The following is a 22,440-nucleotide window of genomic DNA, read 5'->3' as shown; positions in this document are numbered from 1 at the left end:
AAATGTTGCCTAACTTTACTAATTTGTAAAAATTTATGTAATTTTGTTACATTAGTATTTTCCATCCTATTTTAACTATATTTAGCAAAATGTTTATGCAAAAAGCATTAAATAAAGGTTTCTACTAATTACTACTTTACACATAGTTAACAGTTTCCTTTTCATGTTGTTTTCTTCACTAAATTTGCATATGGTGATGTGTACTCGTTTCTGACTTGTGACAGGACAACCATGCGATCGGCCAAATGTTACCAATGTTACAACATCAAAAATTTATATTTCAATGTCGTGTCCATCAGCTGACTGTGATTGTAAAGCTACCAAGTATTGGCCAGGGTTACGCCGATTGTACTTTACCCCCGAATCCATAATAAGAACTACAACAGAGAAAACTTTTGCATTTACTCATCTGCATCCTCACACGTTTTACGCCCTGAACGTAACTGCAACTTATAATCAAGATTGTGCAAAAGGTTTCAATTCTTCCAGTGAAATTGTTGTAGTGATCACTCGGGCAGCAGGTGAGAACAAGTGCTCTGTTGTGAAATTGCGAAACTACTAAACCGTTATTGTCATTTTCACTAAGCAGCATTGCCTACTCCAAAAATTGTTCAAGTGAAACCTCGTGATTCGCAATCCGCTAAAATTCAAGTGAATGTCAATGACGGATATAAAAATATTTCTTCATTTATGGTCTACTACAATGGAACAAACTCTCCATTCAATACAACGAACTCTACTAAAATCTTGCTTACCGGTCTTACACCGTACACCGCATATGAGGTCCGAGTTGCGGCCGTATTTAGGCCACTCGGTGCTTCTGACAGCTCGTATGACGTAAGGAGCAACATGAGTAACGCGATGGATTTTGTTACTCTCCGACCAAGTACGATATTCTTGTACTTTTTACTATTTTAACAATTTGCTGTTCAATTGCTTTTGTGACTAGAGCCTAGCATTCCTCTAGACGTATTAGTCGATGAAGGCTCACTGACTGCTTCGTCTGCTAAAATTGTTTGGACAGCTCCAGCTACACCAAATGGCCTAATCGCATACTATACTGTGAGCTATGTGATAGGCCAATTTTCTGTGGCCAACACTAGCTCAGCTGTCAAAACACTTAAAGGAGCAGACAAAAATTTGAATTTTACATTGGAAAATCTCAATTCCTGTAGTTGGTACACGACGTGGGTGCAGGCCACAAAAGAGGAAAAAGGCAAGCTCCTTGAAAGTGATACGAGCACTGTAGCAACATTCAAGACATTGGCAAGCGGTAAGCATTGTAACAGAATACAATCGCAAAGGTCTCTGTTTAAAGCTTCGGTACGTTACATTACGTTACGTTTGGTCAATGAGATCTGTGAACCGGCCCTCTAGGGCCAGTTCATATGCCATACGCTGAATCAACGTATAGCGTCCGGTATGTTGCGAGCGTCGTCTGTGAACAAAGTGACGTTACCTATGATAGGATACGATACGATACGTACGTTGAAATAGGATGACGTAACGGAGTGGAAAGTTTGACCAATAAGGTTTGAGCAATTCAGCACGTGATTTCTTTACCAATCGTACGCTAACCAAGCGAATGACACGACTAAAGGTCAGTGTATGTAAAACTAGATAACGACGTTGAACGAACGTAGTACTTTACGTTACATTTCGTTGCTTAACGTTTCGGTACGTTACATTACGTTACGAATGTCGTGTACTTTGGTCGTCATTGCTAAAACATGAATCATTGACTTTAGAATTTCGCACCCTAATATGGAAAACATCAAAATCTCAAAAGGGGTTTATACAGAAGTGGTTATGATAAATGTTTGGCCACGCATCTATAACTGGTTTATCAAAAGAGCGAAAAAATAAGCGTTGCGTAAACTCATTAATAACGTATCGGCTTGATGTCGTTTTCTAGTAACTAAGTTGTCACTTATCTGTATTAAGGCATCTGATACTCGCCAAACATCCTATTTCCGCTGTGGTCGATTTGAACACTGACCGAATTTATATTGTTAGGTGTAACAATTAGATGACTGTTTGATCCAAACAAGCGCGCGCCTCGAATCTTTGAGGTCGTATTCTATTTTAATTCGGCGCTTCTTTTGCAGCATTTGCACGGCTCGAAGAATTCATCAATCTTTCAATCTGGCGTTGGATTGCGCCCGTTTCTATATTTCGGCAAGTTGAGCCCAAATCCTTACGCAATACCAGTCATTTTCTCTTTCAAATTACAGCTATCATTAGTTATGTGTCGACACGATGTTTAAACTACAATTTCAATTTTTTGTTGTAAATAGTTATAGTTTTTGTATATTTTAGCTAACTAATTAACTAATGCTTTGAGTTGTTTTAGCAACGGAACCTGCAAGGAATGTGACAATTGAAAAGACTGGAGCAACGAATGCTACAATTAGTTGGTCTTCACCAAGTTGTAATGCTACCAAACCCTTAAAGAATTACAAAATATTTCTTGAATCTAACAAAACTGCAATTCAGCCAGATATCAATCAACCAAAGATGGATATTTCAAATCTCTCTTCATCAGTGGTTTTGCGTTCCTTAATGCCCCTTCGTACATACTATGTGTGGGTGGCAGCTATTTACGAGAACAGCACAACTGGTGAATCGATTACTAAAACGAGCAAACCGAAAACATTTCAGACATTACCACGTACGTGTTGCGTTGTTAGAAGTACGGTCATTTGTCATTTTTGTTATACATTTGTGATATATCTTATAGCGTCATCTTCTTCACCTCCTTTAAATGTTGGAGCTTCCAACGTTACCTCGTCGTCAGTCGTAGTCACGTGGTCTAGACCAAAAGATGTATTTGGAATTATTGCTAAATACGATGTTTCAATACACTCTCTTGAAACAAACAGCAGGGCAAGACGCAGCAAAAAAATTTTGGAAGTAAACGGTCAGGATAATTCGATTTTTATTGCAAGTCTTCATCCCTACACGAAGTACACCGCTAAAGTGCGAGCTGGTACAGAAATTCCCGCCAATTCTTCTCACTATCTTTGGAGTAACTCTAATAGTAACAATTTTACTACAGATGTGTCTGGTAAGTTGTAAATATCAGCTTTATTTTATTTATTTTATTTTATTTTATATTATTTAAATTTGCGAGTTTCATTCTCATTAATAATTACCTAATAATCGCGTACCTAAACAGCCCACCTCACGAGACTGTGTATTCTTGTAATTATATAGTAGTGGATTTGTAATATAAGACATGTATCGTACTCTAAATTTGTCAATAAATTAGATTACCGTATTGGAGTTATAAAAAGTATCCGTAAGTGTATTGAAGATTAGATACTACATAATAAAGTTTAAATGTGTCAGTTTATTTATTTTTGTTTATTTTTGTTATTAAATGAAAAGACGGCATGTCACTATTTAACGTAATTGTTATATTATTGCTTCTTGGATGGTAGCGATGTTCTTACATTCATCAAGTAATTGTCATACAAACGGTCTGTTTTATGTAAATATTAATGATATTGAAATAGTACTTAGATGAGAATGCAATGTATATCGACTGTACTCGTAGTTTGTGTCAAGTCGTCTATTTCAATAACTAGTTCTATTTGCTTCTTAATTATTAACGAATTACATAACATTTAGAGCTAGTTATATATTACTCGGGTTTATAATACTAATAATATTTCAAGTTTTAAAAACATTTTTGTTAAAAATAAAATTGCAAAACTGACGTTTTCAACGTTGGTTCAAGTAATTGCAATTCTATCTATGCAGAACCTCCAGTTCCCAGAAACCTGTCGATTGCGTCAAACCTAACGAAGGATTATGGAGGGAAGGTGTTGATCACTATTCCTGGTATTGACAATACAAACGGTCCAATCGAGTTAGTTTAGTTTGTTGTTTGGTACGTTGGAGATAGACCATTGGCATTCTGTGTAGCGCTGTTGAGATCATCGTTGTCGAATTAAAATCTGGAGTGGTGTGGTCCCACGACAAACCTCTTCCCAAGAACAAAACTGATGGCGTGGTCACCATTACAGCATTCACCATTCCACCAAATAAAACAGACCAAACGATTTTGACTGAAGCAAAGACAAGTAAAATTCCAATGCTCAAAGCAGGCACTTCATACGCTTTCTATCTTCGATGGACAGTAGAGGTTCGTATGTTATATTTCTCTATATAACTAGATTAAATAAGATCATGATAAAATAATAACTTACGCTGACTTAACATTTACTAAAATGGTATGATTTTAATTAATTAATTTTTAACATGTGTTTATAGAATTCTACGAGAAAGCTGACATCAACCAGTAAAGCCACTAGTAGGACTTTGTTCGACATTTAGTCGATTGCCTCATTTGTTTCTATTTGATATTTTGCAAATGTGTAGTTTATTCAACTAAACCAATTCCAACTGAATTGGTTACTGTAGCAGCACCATCGCCGACATTCTTGTTGTCTTCGTCACCGTCGACATTGACCCCATCATCATCGCCAGCGTCCACATCGACTGCCTCGTTCTCGTCAGCGTCTACATCGACTGCGTCAGCGTCGTCGTCAGCATCTACATCAACTGCCTCGTCGTCGTCAGCGTCCAGAACGCCTGTTTCGTCATCGTCAGCGTCTCCATCGACCGCCTCACCGACGTACACAATTCCAATAATTGTGGTCATACTGCTGGCATTAGTTATTCTAGGTTTGGCCTTGGGTCTTTGGAAAATGTAAGAAACCACAAAAATTTCTACTTGGCTTCCCTCGTAGAAGTGTATATGTGCTGTTACCAGGTTGAAAGACAATATAGCAAAGACGGTCGAGAAGGCGCCACCTAGTGATTCCTTGGAACAAACTCCTAGGATTTTCTTGGAACGGATACCGATGGAGGATTTTTCAGCTATTAATACTCTCAATGCTAGAGACGAACCACCTGAATATGCAACTTGTGTCAAGACCTATAGTCAATTAGGTGAGATATAGCATGTGGGAAAACGGATTTCATGACTTTAAAGATTAAGGGTCTTCACTCTGTAATTAATAATAAATATAATAGAGCAATTTCAGGATCACGTCAACAAAATGAAAGCAGACGAAAACGAAGGATATATTGAAGAATATGAAGTTAGTATATACGATTGCCCCTAGTTAAGAAATGATACAACAGTTTTATGTATTTAGGATTTAGCCGAAATTGGCATTGATCAAAATACTGATTTTGCAAAAAGCTCTACAAACATGATTAAAAATCGCTACCAAAATATCGTTCCATGTAAGTGCGTCGTCTTTTACGCGACAATTTTACCAAGTCGCGTGTATTCATTTTTTCAAACTCTAGATGACGACTTGTGTGTGATGCTTGATGACGTAGAAGGAATGCCTATTTTGGACACCAAGTACATCAATGCATCATATTTAGACGTATGAAAGATTCTGCAATAGTCTCTTGGCTTGTCTCGTTGTCAGCTTTATGTTCACTACAGGGATGCAACAGAAGTATGGAATACATCGTTACACAAGGTTCATGTGGCAGAAAATTGCGAAAGTGCGATTATGTACATCAATGTTTCTCTAGGTCCTCTGCTCGATACCTATTCTGATTTTTGGCGTATGGTGTGGCTCCAAAAAGTAGAGATTGTTGTCATGTTGACCAAAACTGTAGAAAACGGCAAGGTTGGATGCAACCCATGCAGTTAGCAAATATTAATTAATATAATGTGATAATGTCGCTCATTGTAGAACAAGTGTTTCCAATATTGGTCGGATGACAGGCCAAAGATGTGTGATGGCTTAACAGTAGAAGTTACAACAATCAATCAAACAACAAACTACACAGTGCGAGAAATGGTTTTAAAATTGGTAAATTTTAGTTTACTGTATACATACAACTCTAAAACTGTATAGCAAACGTGTTTTTCTGTTTCATTAGCTTGATGAAGAACGGACAGTGACACATTATTATTTCAGCGGCTGGCCTGATCATGGAGTGCCCATGCACGCCACCGATTTGTTGGGATTCTTATACAGAATCAGAAGAAAGTCTAGGAATTGCACAGCTCCGCTGACAGTCCATTGCAGGTACTGGTGATCAGCACGGTACGTGAGATGTGATTAATGGATGTTCCGTCCGTGCACTGCATTTCTAGTGCTGGTGTTGGTCGGTCCGGCACATTAGTAGCAATTGACACGTTGCTCAATTTCATGGCCCTCGATTTGAAGTCAGATGTAAAATCTGTTGTCGCGAACATGAGAATGAGGCGCATGGAAATAGTCCAAAGTGTGGTATGACGGCTAACTAGTTGTGTTTTGATTTGCTTGCTAGTTGCTGATTGTTATTACTAGACGCAGTACATTCTTATTCACGACGCAGTTCTAGAAGCGTACAACACAAGCAAAACAGAAATTCCAATATCGGAATTTTCCAGCAAGCTTGCTAGTTTGCAGTCTCGTGATTCATTCGGTCGCAGGGAAATTGAAGAAGAATTTAATGTGTGTCTGTACTGTAAAACAAGAGAAAGCTTGGTATCGTTTAATCCAACATACTTTATCTTTTAATTACAGACTTTACTAAAGCTGACTGATCACTCTGACAAGTCAACGTTTCACGCAGCTCTTCTTCCCTCAGCGGCTAGAAGGAAGAACAGGAATTCTCGATTTCTTCCTCGTACATGCTCAAATAAATTGTGCAGAAATTGAATGAACTAACTGTTTGGTCATTATTGCGTTTAGCTGACATTTGTCGTGTGATCTTACATGTCGACTACGTTTGTAATGGCGGTGACTATGCAAACGTCATTAGGGAAACAGACCAATTCAATGAATTTGGCGAAAACGGAGCAGACTACATCAATGCCAGTTTCGTTAATGTCTGTAAAATATTCTAACAATTGCCGACCGTTAGTTGCATGTGTTTATCTGTATAAACTCAACATGCAGGGATACTACAAACCGAATTTGTTTATTGTGACTCAAGCTCCGCTCTCGGACACCATGGCTGACATGTGGAAAATGGTATACGAACAGAACGTCAATGCCATTGTCAACCTGGCTCGACCACATGAATACGAGCAGGTTTCTAGCTTATAGATATACGCATCGCCATACAAATTACAAATGCTACAATTTTATCATTTAGTATTGGCCTGATTCAGACTCACGAACTTTTGGCCAAGTGAAAGTGGATCTCTTGTCTTCGAAAGAAAGGAATTCCCTAAAAATTTATGATCTGAAAGTGACGAAAGTATGAGATAAAAATACTATTAACCAAAATAATTCTATCATGATTTTGGTTTCTACTTTAGCGTCAGGCTTCCTGTAACACGATGCTATTCCATTACACGGCTTGGCCAGCACAAGGTTATCCTTCTGACCCAGCGGCACTGATAGATCTAATGCGCCAGTTAGATCAAAGAATGAAAAGTACGAATGGAAGGAGAGTCATCGTCCATTGCTGGTACATATAACGTTTACGCTGACTACGAATTTACAATTGAACTTTTCAATTTCTGTATTTAGCACCGGTATGGGACGAACTGGTGTGTTTTGTGCAGCTTATAATGTCTTAGACCAACTTCAAAGTGAGGGTGTGGTTAATATACTGCATATGAGCAAAGATCTTCATAATCAGAGACCAGGAATTATACACACATCCGTGAGACAATAATTGTGTCCGATACTTGTTAAATATCAAACGTTGTATTCATTTCTTTTAGGAACAGTATGAGAGCATCTACAGCATTGTTGATGCCTATAGAAAGCATGACAGTATCTACCATAACATAAGCTTGCAAGAGTGACAATTTGCAGGTTCAATGGGTAAGTGGATGGCTTATAGACTTGCCTAGAAATTAATCTTATAAACACGATCTCAGTCACGATTCATTCCGTCATGTGATACTAGTGGTAATATTTTGCGATGACCGTGGTCAGTGACAATACAACACATTGAAATTACAATTATCAACGGCTATCTTACGCTCCTCTACGGTAATCGGTTTACTGCAAGAATACATGCACTTATCTTGCATTAGAAACATGCATAAAATCTCAATATACGTTCACCCTGTTGTGTACAACCCGGAAAAGACATTGAAATAATTAAACTTACCAGAACAATTTGTATAGACGCGCAAAACATAACAAACATAACATAAATATAAATAAATTAATTAATAATTTAAAAACATAAAAAGAAACATTACCACCCAGAGCATTAGTCTATTGCGCAAAATACACACATACACGCACGCACACATGCACATCCCTTGAACCTTGATAGCCTGTAGTAAGATTACTATGATAGCGGTACATGTACCCTCGAATTGACATCCTGGGCAATTGACAAATTACTATCTGATGTACTCCAGCAAATCGTTGATGCCTTGTAAGATCACCTGATCGTTGGCATGCTCTCCTGCATTCACATACGTAACCTTCCCCCTGAGATAGTATGTTTGCTACAAATCTGTTCTTCCTAGATTACTGCTGCCCTATGACTCGCGCACACACGCACGCACGCACGCACGCACGCACGCAAGCAGGCAGGCAGACAGACAGGCAGCAAAACTAGACATTGCTCTATCACATCCACTCAGTAAAGATATCCTATCTAGAGCTGCTCAGATTGATGGGGCCGCAGCATCCAGAAGAAATAAGATTAAACATACAAAGTATGACTCCCAATGCTACCAAGAGGGTATGCACCAACAGCAATCCCTTTCGAATTTGAACATTATGGCAGATGGGCCTCAACAGTATTTAAAGACTCTTTCTCTCATGTCTTACGATGAGTATTGTCGTCAGAATGCATCCAATTTTACAACATATTGGAGACAACGTTTATCAGCTGAGTTACAACAATGTAACGCTAGAGTGATTTCCAGGAAGACATCCTGCTTACTGGAACATACAAGGAAGGTCAAGAGAATGAACAATATACACAATTATTAACGTGCTTTACTGTACAGCCCTATATAAGACTGGTTTCTATAGAGTTTTAGTTTGGTAGAGATCATGTGCGATTGGGACAGTAGAGTTGCTTAGTTGTGTTGAATGTAGATTTCAATGTTGAAAAATATATGACAGACACAGGCAGACGGTAATAGTGTTGTTCTTTGAAAATATATGTATTGACAGACAGACAGACAGACAGACAGACACAGAGACACACACACACACACATGCACACGCACACACACATGCATGCACGCACGCACGCACGCACGCACGCACACACACACACACACACACACGCACGCACGCACGCACACACACACACACACACACACACACACACACACAATCCAAATACATAATAATTTCAACAACAATGCATAACAAAGGTATATCCCAAATTTCCTACAACTTAAATTCAAAAAGACAAATAATAAACAGATAAATTTGTTGTTGTATTTTCAATCACTTATCAAGCATCCAACACTTGGTATCAACACTACAGTACAATACCTCAGTTATATCCCTGTACGTCGATCAGGAAAAAAACGCCTAAGAATGATGACTTGTCCTACTGAAACTACAACAATAATAACCGTCTCTCCTATTGACCACAGCTGCACTCTCTCCCACACATGTTCTATCAGATTGCGACTGTGAGATTCACGTAAACGATAATGAGTCTGATAGTCTGACACAACCTATTAAAATATAATACGTTAAAAACAATCATAGTAAGAAGTTGCTCAATACGTTGACAATGTCTATCTACGATGTCGTCTGCCTGTCCATTTTATAATCTGTGTGTGCAGCATTTACTAAGAATGCAAATTCTAGCCATCCAGTTTTCTATTCTTGACATGCAACTTGCCATACACTAAGATAAATCCTAAACTTGAGAGAAGAGACCAAATAACATATGCCCGTACACTTTTAAATTACAGGTTGCCTTAATAGCACAAATTTCCAATCAGACTTTAGTCAATATTCCAGGAGCACAATAATGTCATAACTAACTCAAAGCAGTAAACACAGCAGAGTTATAGGTGCTCACATTCAACCAAAGTCAATTATGTACAAGAGCTTTCCAAAGTATTTATACAATCATAGAAAGACAAAACTGTTTTTCAGTTCGCATTCATCATAAAATGGTCATTTGAACATACTGTGTGCTACTTACTTTCCTCTTATACCATGTTTAAATTGGCAATACTGAACCGAGCTGGTCCTGTGCAGTTTGACACTTTTTTCAACCTGTTTGTTCCAAACCATAATGCCACACATTTATACTACAGTAGGGTAATGCTAGCCAAGTAAGACGAGGCATGATATCACATGACAGTTTAAATAATCATGAACTACAATGGCGGACTAGACAACTCTGCCATTGTGCAGTATTTTCTCCAACATAAGCAATCAACTTCAGCAACCTTCCAACTGGATTTTTTCATCCTTACTCACATCAAAATTAGCTTCATAGCTTCTTCGTCTGTCCATGTCATCATCTAGATATGGAACAATACCGAAAAATGCACATGTGAGATGAAGCAAGATGGCACGGTTGTAGCATGGTACTGTATACTGTTGTTTGGAACTGAGTCAAATGGTGCCAGCTCAGTTTGATAACTGGGACGTTCTGGCTTGCCTCGTTTCAATTTCAGCTCGACATGGTTGCGTTTACACAGTATAGCTAGAAAGTGGCAAACCATGCAGAACCGTGGTGGCCCACTTATTTGTGCCGATGATGTAAACGCGGTATTAGTCAGTAACACAATGCCAAACAGATCTTAATGTTAAGCTGGATTTACAATATGGGAACGCTTGAGCGTCGCGTGCGTCCCATCACGTTGTCTTGCGTGGGAGTGGCAGGTAGTGCGTCACACGTGTGGTACCACTCGCGCGAGGTAGACGTCGCTGCCTGAATTATTGAACTGACCACTTGCGCTTCGATTTTCTACTAGCAGAACTCTGCCAGAACCCCTAGCTTGCTCAAAATCAATTTCTAGGCGTTCTCCCATGCACGCAGGTCTTTGTACGTCTTGCAGTTGATCATCCACAAGCAAGGACAGCTCCCTACACAATCTATAGACTGCTCAACGTCGAGTACAGCGCCCAAATCACTAATCATTGCCCATTGAAGCCACACGCGCATTTATAGTTGGCTGTGATTGGTCGAAATCAAGGTGCTACTTCCGACGCAACCTGTACAGCTTCCGGTTCGACGCTCAAATAGAACTTGGTTCTATTTGGACGCGTCTCGAGCGTCTCGAGCGTCCCGTCCGTCGAACGTCACCTAGACCATTTACAATTTGAATTTGTACTACGCAATGCAACGCACGTGATGCGACGCTCAAGCGTTTGCATATTGTAAATCCAGCTTTAACCAGAATCCCTACACAACAGAGAACTAAATATTGTCACTGATGTTGTAAAAATCTTCTTGCCAATACACTATAATTGGACTCACAGCAGTGATCTTCTCTAGTTAGCTAAATATCAACGTGCAAATTAATTATCTTGGGTGCTGCTGGCAGTCTGAGGCTCCTAAAGACTGCTTGTTTGAGCCATTGCTCATAAAAAGTATTACACAAACAAAAAGTTCAATAAATATAAACAACATCCAAATCACCAAGGGTGATAAAATGTAGTGGAATCCAGAAACGAAACCTCATAGAATCAACAGCTGTTGAAACATGCAAAATCAAGAGCACCGCCAAGTTTGACAGATAAAAACACAGCAAATAGAACAAAAAACAAAAACTGCTAGTTTAATTAAGTCTGAGATCGTTCTATTTGTAAAGAAGTTAGCATCACAGCAAATTGGTGTGTCGCATGTCCATCTATCACATTACAAAAACCTGCCAACCTTAAGTGTATCATGTATAGAGACCACTGATGATTCCAACTGTGTAAGAGCTTCATGATGGGCTCCTTCTTCTGGTATAAAGACATCATCATCTTCATCAGTATAGAAGTCAAAATACACAGTCTTATGAGCAAAAGTTGAGAATTCATTGCTGCAATGCAAAAGCAATTTAGTAGCACAAGGCCTTACACTCCCTATATTGCCACAAACACAAGCTACTGATGTACCTACATGTACTGGTAAAAGCATTTATCGTCTCCAGTGAATGCACTTCCTTACACACAAAAGCCATGTACATGACTAACAACCATAACTGCCAATGTAAAGCATCATAATAGCTGCAATCTACCTACCCAGGACAAATCTCAAAGTGAATAAGAGAATGTTCTCCATCTATAATGCATATCTCACCCTAGCTCACAGTATCACATAACTAAGTTCTAGCTATTACCAAGATCACGTTGGAAAATTCCTAATAATAAGCACCATCCAACCATCACTGTTTACAAGTCATTTCATGCTTGCAATGGCTATTCAATGATGGCTACGTGCATGTATAACAGACAGCAAACTTCATTTACAACAAGTGGCTCAGTGCTCGATCAATTTAGTGGATTTCCAGAACATTAGTTACTACTCCAAAGGACAATAACATCACAGTTGCTAAGCCACAAATCTTTACAAAGCTGAGAATGATGTATTTTGGTGTTTGATTAAAAAACCTTGCAACATTGCAAATACAACCAAGGGAGTACGCGCTCCCAGTGTTCAACTGGTCAATCTACCCACCTTCATTAATCTTCCACTAAACTTAGTCTATCAAACACTCTATTTGCTAAACAGATTTAATCGCAATACACAGCCATCAACATTAAGTAAGGATGTCATAATTGTAATTAAACAAAGTCTTGTAACAGCAATTTAACATACTCCACAACGCTAACGTTCACAGCTGGCAAGCCCTTTCACAAACTCCCTCAGACAAGATCCCTCCTAACTGCCCAAAAGAATTGAAAACAAAGCTAAAACCTTTCCAACCACTTCCAAACAGGCCCAATGATGATGTTGATGTCAAGGTTGCACTGCTGCCACATTTCACAGGCACTGCTGAAGCAGGAGTATATATGCTCCTGCTGAAAGTCGTCATTAACACGAATCCAGTGATGGTGTACTTGGTGCACGTGCACCCCAACTCAGTCAGTGTGTCTTAAAAGAGAACTCCCACGATTTTGTATGTAAGGTTCAGATGAAAGGTACCAATGTGAGTGATCCATCTATCCATGATTTACAGCGCTCACCCTTCTCTGATTGCCAGTAGAAGCCTGTAAAGTAGGGGGCGTAACTGTGTAGAACGCTGCCATTGTAAATGATGACGTCATGAGTTCATGCACTTCACGTGCAGTAAGTATAGGGGAAGTTACCTCAGCACACGCGTGCAGGAGATGGTACACTGTATAGCCTTCAGTTGCTGTAACAAAGACATCAACATCAAATGAGGGGTGAGTTTCTCTACTCTACCGCTCAAGAAGACAGATCTCTTGAAGAAATGGCTTGTCAAGTTGCGTTTGAAAGACCCACCTGTATCTACGCACAGCCTTGTTTGTTCTGAGCACTTTACTCCAGAATGTTTCAAATGTGACCTAAAAGCTGAGATACTCAAAACAAAGACCGCGAGACATCTCAAGCCAGACGCGTTGCCTACAATCTTTCTTTCACGGAGCAAAAACCACCATGTACCGCTGGCAGAAAGCAAGCACAAGAGCTGTAAGCTCCGTAATTGGTTTCTTCTAGCTGTCATAATGGCCACTCTTCGCCTTACTAAACATGTACATCGGGTAGTGTACCAACACGTAACACATTGTAACACATGCATTACGCTTATATGTCCACAAGATGTAGAGAGAAAGTACACAAAGAATCTAGATCTAAACACAACACTGTTATTGTAACAAGCCAGGGCAACAACATTACACATTACAGTAGTAACATTTAAGTTTAATTGAACATGTAATCATTCCTGTATACTGTTACACAATGTGCTTAGTTAGCCTGCAAACCAAGTACTATTCTATTTTGGTGGAACATAATCCACTCCAACACTTTAAATTTAGTAAATAGACTAAAGCAGTAAATGACCATGTGCTAGGTGGTTGAAGAGATTCTCTTGGGTACATCTAGCAAAATGACAAAGGAAGATAATGAAGAAGTAGAAGTCCCTCAAGAGAACATTTTTTGTGCTGATGTTCCTAAGTCTACTCGTGAGGTAGGCCCACAGTATGACCTGGATGACATTCTGGGAAACTGTGATGACCATTCTTACTTCATACACACTTCATCACCAGCAGATATAATGGAAGTCAAAAATTTGATGACAGCCAAAGTCAGCTTACAATCATGGATGATAGCCAAGAAGTTCTTCCAGCTAGTCAAAAAAGTGAAGCATCAGAAGAAGTAGACACTGCCCTTAACAGGGACTTTGATCCATCGTTCAGTGTTCATACTAGTGATTCTAATCAAAGCCTGTCTGATGTCATTAATTCTGAGCCGGACGACTTAACTCTTTCAAATGAAAGGACCAATTCTAATGATGTTTCAAAATTTATTTTTAATGACTGCCTTCAAGAACTGTTTCAGTTTTGTCCGGCCTGTGGCTCACCTGTCATTAGCCACACTCAATTCTGCACAGGTACACTCTTAATTAACAGTGATATCATCTGTTCCAAAGGACATGAAAGGCAATGGAGATCACAACCATCCATTGCAGGAATGCCTGCTGGCAACCTGATGGTCTCTGCAGCTATTTTGTTTTCTGGAGAAACTTCAGTAAAATTTCTCACTTTGCAGAAATTCTAAAAACTACAGTTTTTGTCAGAATCAACATATTACAGAATACAGGATGAGGATGTTTTCCCAGTTACAAATGATGCCTGGAAGAAACATCAACAAGAAATTTCGAAGTCTGTAAGTGGACCACTTTCAATTATTGGGGATGGAAGATGCAATAATCCAAGGTATTCAGCTAAATATGGAACATACACCATTATAGACCAAAACACAGAGGAGATACTTGACTTTCAGTTGGGTAAAGTTGCCAACTCTGTTGCTATGGAAAAGACAGGACTTGAAAGGTCACTTCAATATTTGTTGGATGAAGGTCTTTCAATAAATCAATTAGCTACAGACAGACATCCACAAATCACTAGCTTTATCCATCAGTTGAACATCAGTACGACATATAGCATGTCTCTAAACGGGTTTCTAAGAAGCTCGCCAGACAGGGAAAGCAAAAAGCTTGTCAGGGCCTCCTTCCATGGATACCATCAATTTGCAATCATTTGTGGCGGTTTGCTTCATCTTGCCATGGTAATAGAGAAATCTTGAAAGAGAACAGATGTCTATTCTTCATCACATTTCTGAAACCACTTTCTAGAATGTGCCCACCAGCAACTTTCTCAGGAAGAGAGACAAGGCAAGGAGTGGTTACAAAGGTTCTCCTCCTCATGAAACGTTGAAGTCAGTTGTCCTTGACAAAAATTATATAAAAGATATTGGCAAACTTAATCAATTTTGTCATACTGGAATTCTTGAAGTGTACCACTCCCTTTTACTAAAGTACTGTCTCAAAAGGCTGCACTTTGGCTACAAAGGAATGATTGCTCAAACCCAACTGGCAGCTCTGGATCACAACAATAATGTTGACAGAAGCCAGCTACAACAGCCCATAAACAAAAGAGGTGCAAAGTTGTCTTTCCTAAAGTCAAAAAAGCAATGAATTGCTAAACCCATAATGGAGCAAAAGTCCTATGGATACCTTAATAATATGCTAGCTGCAGTTCTTGAAAGAAGAAGCACCACCAACGAGTCACTGAAGACTAAGAAAGCTTATCCACCACAAGCCTCTATACCCCCTAATATTGCAACATGCCCTAAACCACCAAAGGAAACCGTTATAGAAAACTACAAAAGCAGATTCTGATGCTAGCTAGCTAAAAACTTTTACACTGGCCGCTGTGGTCCATCAAACTTTTTGAAATCCAACATATTCCCCAGTTTCTTCACGACAGTGCCTTCTGATAGAAGTCACAAGACATACTGGTATCACTCTTCTCACTCCCCTGCCCATTTTCCTGTGTACCCAGTATGTACACTGCTGGTAAGATGTCAACCTCAGTAACCTGGAATGTCAAGTATTTACATTACACAAATGACTTCAGTACGCTCTACCACAGTGCTAACTTGCATGTTAGTGGCTCCATGATAGAATTAGGGTTCGAAAAATCCGGTTTCCAAGTCGCCAATTTGGCGACTAGAAATATTTGGTAGTTTCTAGTCTTTCGTGAAAGCAGCTCTTGGATGCGAACCACCTGCTCACCAGATGTTTTGCGTTACAATTAAGGTATGCTGCCGCCTCTACACTTACCATTTAGTGGCACCCTGCAACCTATCAATCTAGTGCAAGTTGTTGGTATTCTCTGATTGACCATCATTTTTATAGACTTTACTGCCTATACCGATCTCAATGGTCTCTGCCATCAGCTCCAGACAAACCCAACTAAAGACCTGCAGACGCGTATAATTTTTCAAACAATCACGGTCACTCCTATCCTTCCAAGGCTACACCAACAAATCCAAGTCGACAGCTCTATCATCGACGAGACGCCATTGTGCAGCAGCTTCTCTTGAATGAAACATGAAATCTGCAGTCAATCGTAGTTGAAGGTGATGGCAACTGTCTATTTAGATCCTTTTCTATGCTGTTCAAAGGAAACGAAGACTCTCACCATCAAACAAATAAAAACTATTATGTAGATCTTTGCAAACGGTGGGCGTAGGAAGTGGCAAAACACAGCTTTTGCCGCAGCAAGCTGCCTGAGTGTCTTTCTATCACAAGAACTACCAGGTACGTCAAGGAGCTCATACGTCTCCTAGTGTTACTAAGAACGTTTGTTCAGACAAAAGTTTCTGCATGTCCAGTTCAGAAATCTAGCTAGATGTTGAATGATCCCACGAGCTACTGAAGCGTTACAAAAGTTTATCACGTGCATTCCAGAGATTAGCACAGCTAACCCTAGGATCCACGTGGTGTGTGGGGTTTTCCTTGAGAGATACCGGTACAGTTCTCAGCAAATCAATACTGGCACTGAGTCATAGAGAATTAACTAAGAAAATGCTCAAAGAATGCTCATGTCTTATTGGATGGATGACAAACCACATAATCACATTAATTAACATTACAAAACCACACAAACCACATTTTAGTTTGGTTTTAGCTATACAATTAGTTGAAAGTTTCTATAAAATATGAATACTCATACTATTACATAAAAGGAATGCCAAGTACAATACTGTAGATTGATGTGTTTACTAGCCAATGTTTATCCAAGGTTACTGCAAATTCCTAGTTAGGTCTTAACTTAATGTCAAACATGATAATCTGGGAAAGGGTCTTAACAGTGATATTAATGACTTGTTTACTTATGGAATCTCTGACCTAGAAACTAGTGGAAGTTTGGCGACCAACCGTTCCTCTAGGTGGCCAAACTGGCGACTAGATTCAAACACATTTTTCAAACCCTGACTGAATCTTGTCTCACGTCAACCATTGCCACCACCGCTGTGTGCAGCACCCCTCTATTTAGGAACACAGAAGCAAATCTTCGCGCTGAGTGATGTAACGTAAACCATGCAACATCCAGTCTAGTTCGTCCATTTCTTGGCAACAAAGGCATTCTTTACCAGTAGGCATGATACCGCAGGTTCCACAGCTACACCACTCCGTGTTGCCCACTCTCTCGCCATCTTCACTTGATCCTCGTCCCCGTCATCACTGTCTAGATCTTCCGTACTATCTGCATCTTCCATACTCAAAAGAATCATCAACTACTCTACGATTAGGCTCAAAACGGTAAGGTTCAATGTCAGCCATGTCCAAGTCTACATCTGGCAGCTCTCACGTATAATAGTGTTTACGCATCATTAACTCATGATGTCATCAGCCAACATGGCTGTGCACTGCACAGTTACGCCCCGACTTTACAGGCTTCTACTGGCAACTAGAGAACGGTGAGCACTAGAAGTAATAAATAAAAAGATCACTCACACTGGTATCTTTCATCTGAAACTTACATGTAAAATGATGGAAGTTCTCCTTTAAGAAAATTGCCCTAGAGATAGTCACCCAGGGTATGATTTAATGGTGGCAAGGTTGTTTGACTGATTTTGGAGTAAAGCTGTTGAGATCAGAGGGCAGAGACTCTACACTAGAGAACTCCTGAGGCCCAAAAAGTCAAACCAATGTTGTTGTCAGTGAGAACGCTTCAAGACCCTCTGCAACCAATAGTGAGTTGGGTGTGAACCATTGAACTGTCCGTACAAATTGGAGTAGTTAGTTTTAATGTTTGCAAGGGACTCTTGCCATCTGTCATATACAAATCTACACAACATGTTATTATGTAGAAGTCTCTTGGAATAAGTAACGTCAGATTTAAAAAGTTCTACTCAAATGTTGGTGACACCTTCACAATTTCTTTTGTTCAAGCAATTATACAGGGAAAAGTTTTCCAACAGAAACATAAAAGTTTGTGCTTGGATTGAGTCTTGCATGTCCCTGTACCTATGCCTACACACCTCATTTGAAAAGGACACGCTGAAGAGGTTAGATGTTTTCCCAGAGGGGTCCACTAAGTGCTGCACCTTCTGACAAAGTAATCGTATGTTAGAACATTCACTGGCAAGCCTTAGAAGTCAGAAATTGTCAACTCAACAGCAATCTCAAGCAAATAGACAATAGCTACAAGCTCAAGCAAATCAAAAATAGTTTACAAATGCAAATAGTACACTCTTAAAAATTACTTGCACACTATCAGTAACCACTTGCTGATGTGACCACAGCATCAGCAAACTATGGTGATTTAAAACTTACGTGGGGTTCACAGAGTTAGTGATCTCACCTTGCTACACACTTTCATTAATGGTTTTGCTAGAAAACACTCCAAGGAAGCACTTAGTTAATCAATTTTCTAGCCTCAGATAGACAATTGGTTGCTAGTTCGTAGCAATGTTTCTATCAAGCTTCTGTAAGCTGATTTTGTGAATTACACTTTTATTGATACTGTTTGCATTGCACAGTGCCACCTTGGGACTCTGGATCAGTGCCTGAATCATCACATGACAACGTTAACATTACCCCCGAAAGCCACATTTCCTGATAGCAGAGGTACAAACATATAACACCTTTGTATTCTGATCAAAATATTTGATTGTAGAAAATAAAACAAAATTTCAAAGACAAGCTACAAATAGATTGTATTTGACAACCATCTATTCCAATTAACATCCTGACCCATACACATCATGAGAAATTTACTAAGCAGTAAAAGCTTCGAAAAGCAGCAATTACCCTATCTATGTGAGGATCCCACCCCTATAGCCCTTCAACTTTGTTAGAAAACTACAGTGCCAGGCCTTGCTGGAGAATACAGCACATTCAAGGTGCTAAATGCAGCACTGCTTAATCAACTTCGATAACACAAGATGCATCTCACTTTTAGGAAAGCCTAAATATTATCATGTCTGCTACATTATTCGTTGTGTTCTGGTTAGTCATATAATCTATTGGCGAAATTCAGCCAAAATATCTTTGTACTGTATACATATACGTAGTCATTTGGCAGTTGTTATGACTCGTTTGATAAAGCCCATTCCCACAATGAAATTACGCTTCCACCAGAATACAATGGCCGTAAGACCTACGGAGAGCTCTCCTGTAACTCTCCTTACATCATCAATAAATGCCATGTTATATACAGCTAATCTCTAGCGACAGCATCTTACAGAAGTCTTTCACCAAGACATGTATTCTATCATCATGTAGCTTCATATTTTCCTTCCACGAAAGCTTTCATCATATCCTTTATGGTTCATGCAGTCCCAATTTTTGCAAAAATGAATTTTTCTCTATATCAAAGTCTTTATCTATTCTGAATGACAGAACCAAGTTGAATATGCCATTTTATGATGACAAACTTTTGTTTTATCACAAAAGATCAAATCTTCTATGGCATGACACCAAAATGGCATGTTTCACACAAGTTCAAATATCTAACAATGTCTCAACATGTGCACTAAAGCTGTTTAGTAGCTGCAAGTTGACACCAATTAAGTAAACACTAATGTGTCAAAACTGTAAAAGTTAAAGTCACACTCCATCGTTTAGCGCTAACGCCCCACACAAACTTGATTGCATAGCTACACAATCAACATAGAAGGTTGGTCTGAACTACAGGCAAAGCTGGATATGAGAGCACTAGATATTACCCACAAATAGCATAAAAACAAAGCCCATGTGATGGTCACATGCAGAACATTCCGCCGACCTGCACTAAGCTACGAGCCTCGCTACTGTCAAATGCTAGAAGTCACTCGCAAGACTTTCAGAAAATGTGCTCATGGGTTATGACACGGGCATGGATGTGCACGCAAGGCTGAAGGGACCAACTGCACTGCATTTGTGCGCTTGTACTTATCACGTGACCTACCTATTGCTTACCAAGTGATCATCGTATGCACTCTGTTTTCACGCTGATATGTAGCGTTCGCATGTTCAAACCTGGTTTTATCTAAAATGTAACCTACGTGGTGCCTTTGACCTGAGGAAAGATGACGAGTTGGTTTGCACGCAACCTGAACTCTGATTCAACAATGAGATAGCAAAATCACTCCCGTACGCTTTCCTTATTCGAAACAGTGACTACGCTCTGATATCAAACTTTTCATGTTGTTCGGCCCAACCTTCCAACTTGATTGCATACATATGCAATCAAGTTTACGGGGGCGTTAGCACTAAATGACAAAGTGCTACTCAACCCAACAATGGAGACAAGAATTTGATCACATATGAGTGATAATCAAAAATATACAATAAATGATATTAGTAATCTAATGAGCACAGGTAGACTGTAGAAATATACTAAAACAAGATGCGTGTATGCAATAGCTGGAAATAAGGACACCTTACAAGACTTGTTGCAGTAAACCCAAAGATGGTAGAAAACAACAGAGCCACACCCTACTTTGATCCTCAATGCCTACTCATAAGATTAGGAGTAAATCATAGGAAACCAGGAGAGGGATATGTTGTCTACACTATCTATTAAGGTGAGAGTACTTGACCCGAACCAGGAAGTGCATTACTTTGAGTTTTATGAACCTGTGACAGAAAATGAAGCTGTAGCTAAAAAGACACAGGCTAACCGAGTTCTTTGGAAGGTACTGCAATATACACCGTAAAGGCAGAAGTCAACAGTGGATCTCACCGTACAGCCCGGGATTCTGTCAACATGGGCTAGTGTGGGACAGTCCAAACCATGCTAAATAAATAGCAGAAAGTCAGTCTAGGTGGACCAACCCATGATTAGGATGCATATGCATGACTAGCTAAGTAACTCATTCTTCGACCGGAGTGATTAGATTATTGATTGTTAGTTAATATCCCATTAAAGAAAACTGAAAATGTAACCGAGTGTCCTGTTCACGAGAAATTACCAACAAGTTTCCCGTTCAGACTTAGATATCCGGGCAGCAGAGACTTGGAAGTGACATGCAGTTATTTACTCACATGGATAATCGGTTCCCATATATCACCACGTCATGCCTTATCTTGCAGCTATTTTGACAGCCCCGTTGAATGCCGTCAGCTCAAAAATGTTGCTGCCATGTAGGAAACAGGTGTAGCAAACATGGCAACTATTAGATGCAAGTACAAGGGCAAACAAAGGTAGACATATTTCTAAAGACCTGGATATAGTCAATAATATCTTGCTGTTATCAATGTCACAAGGTAATAAACGACACGCTCCGTGCATACTGTTCCAGGTCAGAAATAGGCAGTCTAGATTTAGTGGAGATCCGATACGTGGTTTTAAAGAAATTCATGCGCGAATAGAGGCAGGTTTGATCAACAAGAAATCGTGTCATCCTAAGAAAACTCTGGAAAAAAGCGACATATTCATTGTCGAGCTTAATCGATTCGGAGTGTGCAAGCAAAACTCAGTGTCTCTGCAAATTGCTGTTTTGGAGATTCACACCCCTCACTTTCAACAAATTACCTTTTGCACTCTGCCTCGCATAGCCAGATCCTAATAGGCAGCCAGATCCTAATAGGCAGCCAGATCCTAATAGGCAGCCTGATCCAAATTGCTGCCGGATTGAAGCGGTTATCTAGTTTTCAGGAAATGCACGTATCTGACTATTCTAAATCCTGACTGTCCCATTATTTAGAAGTATGTAGACGTTGCAGTTGTGTCTTTTACCACAAAGACGACTTAGAGAAACATACGTAAATGAGTAAGTGGTCTGGGCATCCGATGCAAGGTCCTCTCAGGTTACACATTTTTGTAATCAAAACTATTTCATTAATCCGAACAAGGCTTGTCATAAGGCTGTTCGGATTAGCGAGGTTCTACTGTACTGCAAACGACATAATAAACTTTACATTCATTGGTTTTAACATTTGTAATATGACCGTTCTTCAGATAGGAAAGTAAAGATGTCTAAGCATCAGTGCCAAAGCAACCACCTTGTGTTATCTGTTATATCAATGCAAGCAAACATTCTTCGCAACAAAACTGTTTAGAT

At 39.5% G+C, this 22,440-nt stretch overlaps 2 protein-coding genes across 2 annotated transcripts; one reads left to right on the top strand and one right to left on the bottom strand.

Moving 5' to 3' along the window:
* Positions 1–544: 544 nt before the first annotated feature.
* On the top strand, positions 545–7,947 carry LOC134187767 (receptor-type tyrosine-protein phosphatase epsilon-like). The gene is made up of 25 exons (XM_062655917.1): positions 545–886; positions 950–1,273; positions 2,354–2,671; positions 2,741–3,067; positions 3,766–3,874; positions 3,931–4,150; positions 4,279–4,318; positions 4,387–4,717; positions 4,781–4,959; positions 5,044–5,111; positions 5,169–5,259; positions 5,326–5,408; positions 5,471–5,507; positions 5,563–5,660; positions 5,727–5,846; positions 5,917–6,065; positions 6,134–6,269; positions 6,330–6,476; positions 6,549–6,651; positions 6,717–6,853; positions 6,924–7,058; positions 7,123–7,227; positions 7,289–7,440; positions 7,503–7,638; positions 7,700–7,947. Exons 1-25 carry the CDS (start codon positions 691–693, stop codon positions 7,781–7,783), a joined length of 3,825 nt encoding a protein of 1,274 aa, XP_062511901.1. The 5' UTR covers positions 545–690; the 3' UTR covers positions 7,784–7,947.
* A 1,426-nt stretch (positions 7,948–9,373) lies between these two features.
* Positions 9,374–12,331, bottom strand: LOC134187881 (transmembrane emp24 domain-containing protein 7-like). Its single transcript, XM_062656047.1, has 2 exons — positions 11,806–12,331; positions 9,374–9,640 (listed from the first exon to the last, which is right to left on the bottom strand). Exons 1-2 carry the CDS (start codon positions 12,052–12,054, stop codon positions 9,458–9,460), a joined length of 432 nt encoding a protein of 143 aa, XP_062512031.1. The 5' UTR covers positions 12,055–12,331; the 3' UTR covers positions 9,374–9,457.
* Between the last annotated feature and the right edge of the window lie 10,109 nt (positions 12,332–22,440).

This window comes from Corticium candelabrum, chromosome 12 (genome assembly GCF_963422355.1).
Source record: "Corticium candelabrum chromosome 12, ooCorCand1.1, whole genome shotgun sequence".
Taxonomy (NCBI): Eukaryota; Metazoa; Porifera; class Homoscleromorpha; order Homosclerophorida; family Plakinidae; genus Corticium; species Corticium candelabrum.
Note: the sequence above shows the minus strand (reverse complement) of the source record. Positions and strands in the feature narration are given on the sequence as shown.